Here is a 12,347-nt window from a genome sequence, read left to right as displayed (position 1 = left end):
TCTTCTTTTCTTTGGTCGTTTGTTTCTTAAAATCTATGTATGATTGAAATCATATGGTATTTGTCTTTCTTTGACTTTTTTTTGCTTAGGTTCATACTCCCTAGATCTATCTGTGTTGTTGCAAAAGGCAAGATTTCATTCATTTTATGGCTGAATAATATTCCATTGCACATATATATCACAACTTCTTTATTCATCTATTGATGGTCCCTTGGGCTACTTCCATAATTTAGCTATTTTAAATAATGCTACTATAAACATAGGAGTGCATGTGTCCCTTTGATTTAGTATTTTTGTGGAGTTTTTTTTTGGTAAATACCCAGTATGTTCATTGGGTTGTATGGTAGTTCTGTTTTTTTTAACATTTTGAGGAGCCTCCATACTGTTTTCCACTGTGGCTCCACCAGTTTGCATTGCCACCAACAGTGCAAAAGGGTTCCTTTTTCTCTACATCTCTGTCAACTCTTGTTTCTTAAGCATTTGATTTTAAACATTCCAACCTCACAGTTAGCTCACTGTGGTTCTGATGTGCATTTCCCTGATGATCTGTGAGGTTGAGCATCTTTTCATGTGTCTGTAGGCCATCTGGATGTCTTCTTTGGAGAAATGTCTGTTCATCTCTTCTGTCCATTTTTATTTTTTATTTTTTATTTTTTTAAATTTGTATTTATTTATGATAGTCACACACACAGAGAGAGAGAGAGAGGCAGAGACATAGGCAGAGGGAGAAGCAGGCTCCATGCACCGGAGGCCCGACGTGGGATTCGATCCCGGGTCTCCAGGATCGCGCCCTGGGCCAAAGGCAGGCGCCAAACCGCTGCGCCACCCAGGGATCCCTTCTGTCCATTTTTAAATTGGATTATTTGTTTTTGGGTGTTCAGTTGTAGAAGTTCTTTATATATTTTGAATACTGACCGTTTATTGGATACATCATTTGCAAATATCTTTGCTCATTTAGTAGGCTGTACTTAATTTTGTTGACTGTTTCCTTTGCTGTGTAGAAGCTTTTTATTTTGATATAGTCCCAATAGTTTACTTTTGCTTTTGTTTCGTCTCAGGAGACATATTTAGAAAAATGTTGCTGTGTCCAATGCCAGAGACATTACTGCCTCTGCTCTCTTTTAGGATTTTTATGGTTTCAGGTCTCACATTTAGGTCTTTAATCCATTTTGAGTTTTTTTTGTGTGTGTATGGTGTAACAAAGTGGTCCAGTTTCATTCTTTTGCATGTAGCTGACCAGTTTTTCCAATACCATTTATTTACCAATACTATCCTTTTTCCATTGGATATATCTTCTGTTGAAGATTAACTGATCATGTAACTGTGGGTTTATTTCTGGGTTTTCTATTCTGTTCTATTGATCTATTTTTGTGAAAGACCACATTTTTGTTTGTTTTTGTGACTGTTTTGATCACTACAGCTTTGTAATATAACTTGAAGTCTGAAGTTATGATATCTCCAGCTTCACTTTTCTTTTTCAAAATTGCTTTGGCTATTCAGAGTCTTTAGTGGTTCCATTTAAATTTTAGGATTGTTTGTTCTAGTTTTATGAAAAGTGCTGATGGCATTTTGATAGGGATTGCACTGAATATGTAGATTGCTTTAGGTAGCACAGACATTTTAACAATATTTGTTCTAATCCATGAGCATGGAATGTCTTTTCATTTGTTTGTGTCATCTTCATTTTCTTTTATTAGTATTTTATAGTTTTCAGAGTACATGTCTTTAACTCTTTGGTTAGGTTTATTCCTAGGTATCTTACTATTTTTTGTGTAAGTGTAAACGGGATTGTCTTTTTTTTTTTTTTAATTTTTATTTATTTATGATAGTCACAGAGAGAGAGAGAGAGAGGCGCAGAGACACAGGCAGAGGGAGAAGCAGGCTCCATGCACCGGGAGCCCGACGTGGGATTCGATCCCGGGTCTCCAGGATCGCGCCCTGGGCCAAAGGCAGGCGCCAAACCGCTGTGCCACCCAGGGATCCCGGATTGTCTTCTTTTAATGCTGCTTCATTATTAGTGTATTGAAACGCAACAGATTTCTCTTTTTTAAAAAAAGATTTTATTTATTTATTTATGACAGACACACAGAGAGAGAGAGGCAGAGACACAGAGGGGGAAGCAGGCTCCATGCAGGGAACCTGACATGGGACTTGATCCTGGGTCTCCAGGATCACACCCTGGACTGAAGGTGGCACTAAATCGCTGGGCCACCGGGGCTGCCTGTTTTCTGCATTTTTATTTTGTATCCTATGACTTCACTGGATTCATTTATCAGTTCTGGCAGTTTTTTGGTGGAGTCTTTCAGGTTTTATATCTATAGTATCATGTTGTCTGCAAATAGTGAAAGTTGCCCTTCTTTCTTACCAATTTGGATGCCTTTTATTTCTTTTTGTTGTCTGATTGCTGTGGCAAGGACTTCCAGTATTACGTTGAATAAAAGTGGTGAGAGTGGACATCCTTGACTCGTTCCTGACCTTAGGGGGAACAGTTTTTCTCCACTGAGTATGATGCTCGCTGTTAGTTTTTCATATGTAGCTTTTATTATGTTGAAGTATACTGCCTCTAAACCTACCCTCTTGAGAACTTATATCATGAAGGGATGTTGTACTTTGTCAAATGCTTTTTCTTAGTCTATTGAAATGACATTTGGTTTTTATCCTTTCTCTTATTGATATGATGTATCATGTTGATTGATTTGTGAATATTAAACCAGTCTTGCATCTCAGGAATAAATCCCACTTGATTGTGGTGAATGATTTTTTTTTTTGATATATTGTTATATTCTGTTCTTCACCTCTTTTAAATAAGACATCAACTCACCCCTTCCTTAATTTTTACCACTCATTTGTAAGTGTGGTTGACTTTATTTTTTTATTTTTATTTTTATTTTTTTTTTTTAAAGATTTTTATTTATTTATTCATGATAGTCACAGAGAGAGAGAGAGAGAGGCAGAGACACAGGCAGAGGGAGAAGCAGGCTCCATGCACCGGGGGCCCGATGTGGGATTCGATCCCGGGTCTCCAGGATCGCGCTCTGGGCCAAAGGCAGGCGCCAAACCGCTGCGCCACCCAGAGATCCCGTGTGGTTGACTTTAATGCAGATTTCTAGAAGTCATGAGGACAGTCCATAGCATGGTTGCACAGTGAATGAATGTGAAAATGTATTTGGAAATCCATGGTTTTCAAAGTCCGCTCAACCACTCCGCCTTCTCCCTGGGCTTTCATCTCTTTAATACTCAGTCTTCCCTGCTTTCTCCTTCTCCACTTCTCTCCTTGCCTTTTGCTTTCATTCCTACCACTACTCAGAAATGAGAAGGCAACCAACCAACCAACCACCATCATCACAATAACAAACACAATGAATGATAAATCCTTTTATTCTTTCATGAAGCCTGACCACCTTTTTTTGTCTTTGGGCTCCCGAAGACATTCATGCTCTCAGAGTTACAACTTCTACTCTGAAAACCTTATCTACATATTATACTCAATACAGGCTTTTTCTATACTAAGAGTTGTTCTGTTGCCATCTGTTAAGATGTGTATTTTTAGTCTGGATAGATTACAAATTAGGATGCATGCTCTGACAGAAAAGTAGACGGTACAATAAAGTATGGTATTAAAACAGAGGGATTGGGCTTAAACTGAGGAGGTAAAAAAGGAAGGCTTCTGTGAGAAAGAGTAACATTTCTGAAGACTGTTAGCATAGTCTCCTGACAAAGAGGAAGGAAGAACATTTCAAGTAGTAGGTCTGGAGATGCGAGGGGTTTGGTGCACTGGGAAAACTGAAAAGAACCAGCATGACTATACCCTAAAGAGGAAGAAGAGAAAGAAAGGGATGAAGGTGGAGAGGTGAGCAGGGACCTGATCACTGGAACCTTGTAGGTCACATGACTCCAGGTTTTAGGTTCCTGAATCTTCTCTGACAAATGAAAAGACTTCATGAATTATTTTTTCTAAACTTTGAGTTTATTGGTTTTTGAAACCAATACAATTGTGCCAAAGCTGGCAAATATGTACACACACACACACACACACACACACACAATTACATAAAAGCACCTTCCCCGAGGGCCATATCATTATGAAGTCTATCCTATAGTCATATGCATGATTCTGGGTCAGCAGGGTGATTAGCTGAAATTTATCTCCATATTCATTTTCTCTCCACAGGAATGTTTCCTGCAGAGAGGCCCACAATATGAGGGTTTCTGTAAGAGATTAAAAAAAAAAAAAAAAAAAAAAAAAAAAAACGTTGCCTGCCAGCAGCACATGATTTTTCCATCAGTTTTTAGGATTTCTATCTGTTCAGCTGATACACCCATTTCCTCTGAAGAACAAACAGCTTCTTACTCTGCTCAGTGCCTTACTACGTGTTAAGGCCTGGCAGGAATAAATCTAAATTCTGTTTACCACCAGGGTAAACTGCCCTCTTATTGCATTCTTGTGGAAAGGCACTTTTTTGGCATTCAGTATACCCCACATATTTATAGGTACTGAAAATGACACACCACATATATTGCAGACATCGAGCCCACTGCTTACTGCCATTGCTAATCTATATCCAATGATGATGCTCATTCTGTTGTTTTCTGGAAATAAATTATTTTGCTTTCCCAATTCTATCTACCCCAAACTATCTTACTTTTCTTCTCCACTCTTACTTTTCAGCTACTAATAACTATGCCTTTTAAGTTGTCTTTTTATTAAAAGTAATAAATTAAGACATTTATCTTTAAGTGCATTGTGACCAGCATATACGTTAGCACGCTCGGAGTATTCAGTTTACCAAAATTCATTTCAGTAGCAACAACATTCACTGAGTTTAGAAAAAAAAAAACTTTCCACTTATAGTTAGTTAGTTACTTGTTAGTCTCACACAATTGTACCTTCCATACAGTATAATACTTTAAAATTAAGATAGCTGGAGGAAGTGATATCTTCTGTGGCTCTTCCTTAAAAGGAAGCCATTGACCATTTGCTGTGCTTGACTTTGATAGAGATAATACTAAGATTCCATCCGGTCATCCTGTGAATCAACACTTATGGTGGAACCTTGGCTACTGGTATCAGCAGTTTCATAGGACTTTTGATCTTTGGCAAAGTTGATGAAAACCTATTTTTTAAGGGAAATAAAGCCATTAGTGCTTGGTAAGCCAAAGGAAGAAATAGGGTTAATTCACACATACACACAGTGAAAGAGAAAAAAGAGAAGTAAAGTAGATATTATAGGGACATGACCACACAGAAACATACATTTTCACTAGTATTCCTTTTATATATTCAAATTTAACTGGGGCAGGGGATGCCTGGATGGCTCAGTCAGTTAAGTGTCCCACTCATGATTTCAGCTCGGTTGTCAGGGCTGTAGGATGGAGCCCCATGCTAGGCTCTGCGCTTGGCATAGAGTCAGCTTGCCCCTCTCCTTCGGCCTCTCCCCCTACTCACACTCTTTCTCTCTCAAAATTAAATAAAGTTTTTAAGAAAATTAACAGGTTTGAAAATAAAATCTATATCTAGAACTATAATCATAATATCAATCTAAAGCTATAATTAAATATCTATAACCACATATTTGAATTTTAAGATTTACATTAATATTTCTATCAAGTATAATCCAGGAATCCAAGCCATTATCAAATGTTTATATAATGATGCTGAGACAAATTTCACTAGTTTCAAGAGTTAATGTACTAAAATAAAATTTGTATCAAGAGCCCACATTATGTTCAGTAAGCCAATTATTTAACAGGCAGACCTTTAGGACTTGGTCATAGATTCCTCCAGAAACTGAGATTCTACTTTTGTGTCAGACAGGGGTCCTGGTAGTTGATTTTAAGTCAAAGGCTAACATTTCTGGGTCAGTAAAGCCATAATTGGCTAAAACCCTCATAAAAAATTGTCCATAAAATGCAGCACTTAAGAGGCCCTTGAGGCCTAACATTTAGACTCGTCCTTACGATAGATGCTACTCAATGTTCTATACATCAGGGTTGGTTGAGCTCTACAAAATTAACATAGGGCAAAGAGGATGACAGATGACCTCTAAAGTCTCCAGTTATAGAAGATAAAATAATTAAGACAGATGATGTGAGTGAAACAAAAAAATTCTGCATTTACTAGTTTGGTTGCCTGAACCTAGCAGATCTACAGGTCTGGCACTGAATTCTCTCTAGAAACCCCCATCCTGTGCTAACCCTGGAAGCCAATCGATAATGTTATTTAAGAAATCTACCGGGGGGGGGGGGGGGGAAGAAAAATTTATCAAGGAGAAAGGAAAGTGTTAATAACTATTTGTTTTATGGGTGAAACTAACATTTTGTTTCTTTATATATTCCTACAACCTAATGAATATAAATGTCTTATAGAAAGGAAAAATCTTTTCTCCATTAAAAAATGTTTAATGCCTTTCACATTTTTTTTTGAACATCCTAAAATGCTGTTAGAAATAAATTCAGCTAAATTTTTCAGGTGCGAGCTTAGATATTGTTTCAATTACAAACAAATTGAATGTCATTAAAAAGAAATAACCAGAATGTGTAATAATTAAATGTGGCATTATGCACATGGATCATGGTAACCAGCTTACCTCTTCCAGAGTAGTCTGACTCACTAAGAAATTTGTGATATTTAAAGCAGTCTTGTTGGTTTCCAGCAGATCAAAAATGTTTGCTACTCCTCCTGCCGTGACTGGCACATGATACTCTAGCATGCTGAGGTGCTGATCCTGTGGGAACCAAAGGAAAAAATTTATTCTGCAATGTCAGGTAATATTGAGTTGACTAGACATAACTTGACCAAGAGCTAAAGAAAATACTGAAATTCATTCCGTTGACAATGATGAGACAGTGTAAAGGATGGCTATGTTTTGCAGCTAACAACCTGTAAAGATGAGATGAAAAGTTTTACAAATGTCAAAGAGGAAATAAAATTAAAAATCTAATGAAAATTCCCAAGTATTCTATTTTCCTTATAGTTTTGCCTAGAAAAAAAATATTGTGAAATGGTATTTCAGATGTCAGATTATGCTCAGCTCACATAAGATTTTTTTTTTTAATTTTTATTTATTTATGATAGACACACAGAAAGAGAGAGAGAGAGGCAGAGACATAGGCAGAGGGAGAAGCAGGCTCCATGCACCAGGAGCCCGACGTGGGATTCGATCCCGGGTCTCCAGGATCGCGCCCTGGGCCAAAGGCAGGCGCTAAAACGCTGCGCCACCCAGGGATCCCACATAAGATTTTTTTAAAAGAGATCACATTTAGAAAATTTTGTTGTTTTAATGCTAGAACTGTACTAAAAGGCTAAGGATTAACTGTTCAATTTATATTGGCTAAAGAGGCTAGATTTCAGAAGTGCTGTGTAGGAAAACTTTCATTAATATATGCCATATCTGGGGCATCTGGGCGGCTCAGTTGGTTAAGACTGCCTTCAGCTCAGGTCACGATCTCAGAGTCCTGGGATTGAGCCCCAGATGGGGCTCCCTGCTCAGTGGTAGTCTGCTTCTCCCTCTCCCTCTGCCCCTCACTTTCTCCCAATCCCCACTGGTGCCTACTGGTGCCTGCTTTCTCTCTCTCAAATAAATAAAATCTTAAAAAAATATATGCCACATTGTTTCTTAATTTACCCTAAAATGCTTTCCAATTTCTTTATTTAGTCTATGGTATCACCATCTACTTAGTAATCTATTTTTGCTTCCATGGAGCATCTTTAATACCTTAATTTTCTACATATTCAATTAGTTACTATATCCTATTTGTTTTTTCTTCTAAAATGAGTCTCGCATTTAAACCTTCCCTCTCTACTTGCACCATTAACTCCATTCTCACCACTCCATACCTGAGTGACTGCCTCGGCCTCTTCCGTGGTCTAGAACCTGTATATATTCACATATCCTGGCACAAAGCAGCTAGGATAATCTTTCCTGAGAACTATTTTATCAAGATATGTTCTTACTCCAGAATCTATCCCTGCAACCTAAATGGATCAGATGAAGACTGTGTATTTCACCTGGTTTTTATTTTTTTTTAATTTTAATTTTAATTTTTTTTCACCTGGTTTTTAAAACTTCTGTTACTGGATACCCCTCCTCTTATCACACTATCTTTGCTCACTGGCTAACCCCTCTTATCGACCTGGTTATGCATTGCACCTGTCACTACCATCAGGCTATCTTATTTTTATTCCCAAAATGTTGCTCTTGCTATTTCTCTTCTAGGGATCTAGAAACAACTACGTTCTTGTCAAGAATGTTATGTTTAGAAAGGAATGAAACTTTTATGATCACTCTATTTGCTTTGTATAGCCCTGGTCCTACAAGTAACAGACCAGGGTGAATGTAATCTCAACACCCAGTGAATAAACATACATTTCTTTTTTTTTTTTTTTTTTTTTTTTTGCTAAACACAGATTTCACCTCAGAAACTCACCAAAAGAAAAAGCACTATTGTGATTTGTGCAAAACAGAGTCCTTTAATTTTTAAATTTGATTTTAATTTAGGTGGTAGAAAATGGACTTTGATAAGAATCATAAAAGCTATTATTTCCTGGAGAAGCCAAGGTTTGGGAGGTAGAGACAAAGGTATTTTATAGAGATAAAAGAATTGTTTTAAAAAATACATTCTATTTTGCTCTCTATAATCATGTCACATTAATATGGTGCCTTATAGTTTATGAAGTAGCTTTGTAGACATTTTATCATTTGTTTCTCACACCAATCTCATGAAGTAGATGTCATTATTCCTTTTCTACAAAGGAGAAAAATGAAGTTCAGAGACTTTAAATGTCTTGCTGGTAATCACACAGGCAGATCCCAAGTCTTCCCATTTCCTTCCATCATTCCACACCTAATTTCTTTTATTTTACTTTTATTTTAATTTTTTAAAGAATTTATTTATTTGAGAGAGAAAACACGACTAGTGGGAGGGGCAGAGGGAGAAGCACATTCCCCTTTGAGCAAGAAGCCTGATGCAGGGCTCCATCCCAGGACCCTGAGATCATGACTTGAACCAGAATCAGATGCTTCACTAACTGAGCTGTTCAAGTACCCCTACATCTGCTTTCCTTTAAAAACATTCATTTGCTATAATCATCTTGTACAAACTACCTGTACATCAAAGATGTTATGATGATAGCTTTTTCTGTCACATGCATTTATTTTAAGTATGTACTATGTGAGATATATAAATATATATGCCTGCCCATCCTGTGGATATGCATACATAAGATCAAATTAAGTGAACAATGTTTCAACTAGTGTGGGAATTAAGAACTTGATTTCCAAGCAGTTCTGTTTAAACTACTGTGGTCTTATCTTTCAAATGAGAGAAGCAAGAAGATAATCTTCTCTAGCTCTGACATTCACAAACTCTTATTTTTTTTTTTTTTTGTAAGATGAAATGTCTTTGGTCATATAATATTTGTCATCCTTTAATTCCTTAACATATGTAACTAGTAAACTAGTTGGGAATATAACTCAAAAACTAATAGCATGGTCATAAGGTCTTTGTGAGGAAGAAATAAATAAAGCTATATAAAAGGATCACATTTTATTTATGTATATATGTTATGTACGTATGTATTTATTTTAATGTAAGCCCTACCCCCAATGTGGGGCTCAAACTCATGACCCTGAGATGAGGAGTTGCAGGCTCTAAAGATTGAGCCAGCCAGGTGCCCTAGGACTACATTACTTTCAACTAGCTATAAAATGATATAATTAATTTGAAGATTCTATTTGTTCCTACTAAGTGTGTTTCAGAATATCATGTGTAGCTTGAACTAATATATTAATAATAAGGCTATGTTTGACTTGAAAATGGTAAACAACCATATTAGATTATGACTAGCAAAACTAATCAAGATCAAAAGGCAGGACAATTTCCTACTTACTTTTAAGTATGTTTTTGGGAAGTGCAGTTGCATAAACCTTGTGAGGGTATCCATGCTCACTTTGGTATTCTTCAAGTGAACCTTGACAGTAAATCCTCGTCCAAACCTAGAAAGAAAAAGTACAAACTGTGATAGGAGTTCTATTTTGCTGAAATAGCTCCCCTGGAATTCTAGGTAATGAAACAGGACCCAAGCTGACCATTATTTCCCCTTTTTTAATATAAAGACTGCCATTTTCTCATAAAAGTTCAAGGTATGTTGCAACTGGAAATAGTGCCCTGCCATGATTTTTTATTTAGTTCTACCACTGTACAAAGTCACACTCCTTGGACAAAAGCTGCATTAGAAAGAAAACATAACTTGGCTTTCATTGATATCAATCAATTGGCAATTGATGTCAATATCTGGGGTTAAATACTTTCTAATTTAAAACAAACAAGGTCTTAAAAGGCAAGTCATTGGAGTTTTGGTGTCCAAAGTGAAGATTAAAGTCACTAGGATTTTAAAAATGAATAAGAAATCAATATGCTAGCTGTATGCCCAAGAATAGAGTTTGTAAGCAAGTCACAACAGACTCTCTGAGAACAATGTATAATGTCCCTTTCCTCCTTCTACCTTAATTATCTTGTTTAATACTATTTTACAAGAAAACCAGGTTGTACAGATTAAGGTATAAAGTAATGTCCTCAAGTTTGGAGATTAATATAGATATGTATAAGTGCATATGCACTCTGGCAAATATAAATATTAATTTAATTTTAATTTGATAATATGATATTTATGTACATTTCCCCAAAGTATTCTTGATTAAAAGGCTTTGAACGCAGTAAAAATGTTAAATAGCTTGCTGAAAGCCTGTGCAAATGGCAAATGAACACGCTAGATAAAAATCTATGCTTTCATGTACTTGTCAAGGTCTAATTTGTTATCGAGTAAATTCTTGAAAACTACTTTCCGAGAGTATTTGTGTTGTAGATTTTCTTTTAAGATCTTTTAGTAAGAAAAAAAAAAGATCTTTTAGTAAGATAATTTAAGGTAAATCGATTATCAACTTTTTCTTTCCAGTTTTATTTCTCATTATAGGACAATTTGTTGAGTAATCCTCTAAGGTAAGTATAGTACTTTTAGATTGACTTCCCAACATCATATGTTAAACAATACAATTGTTAACCTGTTTTATTTTTTTTAAAGATTTATCTATTTGAGAGAAAGAGAGAGAGAGAGCGAGCATGGTGGGGAGAGGCAGAGGGAGAGGAAGAGAGAATCTCAAGCAGACACCCCGCTGAGTGCAGAGCCCAATGTGGGGCTCATTCTCAACCTTAAGATCACAGCCTGAGCCAAAACCAAGACTCAACTGCTTAGCCAACTATGCGACCCGGGCACCCACCTTACCTGCTTTTTATATGCTGCAAAGATCCAATACATTGGAATCTTCCATTTACCATAATGGCCAACCTGGTACAGAGAGCCTCACATTCTTCCATGCTGAAAGACAGAATCACATCAGCATTCTGAGCACACAAAAGTGCTCATAAGCATAAGCTTAAATGTTTCATTATGGCACCTTAGAAATACTATTTTAGTTCCTTAAAATGTCTTTTCCCTTGAAGGACACAAAAAATATATTTTAAAATATAAATGAAATGTCTTCACATAGGGTTTATTACTCTTTATTCTCCAGCTTGAAGCCCTCTCTCTCACCTGGAATGCCCTCTCATCAAGCACAGTATTTCTTTCAACCTCTTTCAAGCTTAGGCTTAAGACCTACATTCCCTGAGAAATGTTTCCAAAATAATCTTGAGCTTTTTTCATGATGCTTCATACTCCATATTCAGTTGGCTTTTATGCTTTGTTATTTATAAGTAGTTAACCTGTACTTGATTATATAATCTCTCATTTCAAGAACTATGACAACTAGTAGAGATCCTCTCCACTTTGTACAAAAGTGAATGGAAATTAAAGATTGGCTTCAGAACATGTAGTGTGCCAGGCAAAGCTAGGATATGAACAAGTCTCTTAATTATAAATAAATCTAGAATTTTTTCTATTATATGGTAATTGCAGTGAAGGGATGACTTTAATACAGGCTTACCTTGTAAGGAAGGCACAGATAAGATGCTTCAGTAGCCTTTTTACTGAATTGATTGGAAGGGTCTATTCATAGAGGAGGCTTGGAGATTAAAACTTAGATTTTGTGAAAAGACCATTTCAGGTAGAAAGCACAGGCAGAGAGAGGGTGTGGTGATAGGGAAGGGCAGTGAATGTATGTGCAACCACTAGTCATTCAGATGGACTGGTAGGTGGGGTTGTCATGGTAAAAAAAAAAAAAGACCGGAAATTTAGATAAGGCCAGACAATAAAAGGCCTTTCATACTAAGGTGGAGGATAATGAATTTTATGCAATAGGCAACAGGGATTCTTAGTTAAATTGAGAAAGTCACAAGTCCCTTTTCATTTA

General features: G+C 36.5%; 1 protein-coding gene across 2 annotated transcripts in view; it reads right to left on the bottom strand.

The window, feature by feature from the left end:
* Positions 1 to 3,945: 3,945 nt before the first annotated feature.
* Positions 3,946 to 12,347, bottom strand: part of ABCA12 (ATP binding cassette subfamily A member 12) — a 281,179-nt gene continuing 272,777 nt past the window's right edge. For both annotated transcript variants that reach the window (XM_072812583.1, XM_072812584.1), the window contains 4 exons: positions 11,282 to 11,374; positions 9,890 to 9,995; positions 6,588 to 6,725; positions 3,946 to 5,114 (listed from right to left, as the gene is read on the bottom strand). In XM_072812583.1, coding sequence (XP_072668684.1) covers positions 5,007 to 5,114; positions 6,588 to 6,725; positions 9,890 to 9,995; positions 11,282 to 11,374 — 445 coding nt within the window. In that variant the 3' untranslated portion in view covers positions 3,946 to 5,006. The remainder of the gene's footprint in view (positions 5,115 to 6,587; positions 6,726 to 9,889; positions 9,996 to 11,281; positions 11,375 to 12,347) is intronic.

The sequence above is a fragment of the Canis lupus genome, chromosome 36 (assembly GCF_048164855.1).
Source record: "Canis lupus baileyi chromosome 36, mCanLup2.hap1, whole genome shotgun sequence".
Taxonomy (NCBI): domain Eukaryota; kingdom Metazoa; phylum Chordata; class Mammalia; order Carnivora; family Canidae; genus Canis; species Canis lupus.
Note: the sequence above shows the minus strand (reverse complement) of the source record. Positions and strands in the feature narration are given on the sequence as shown.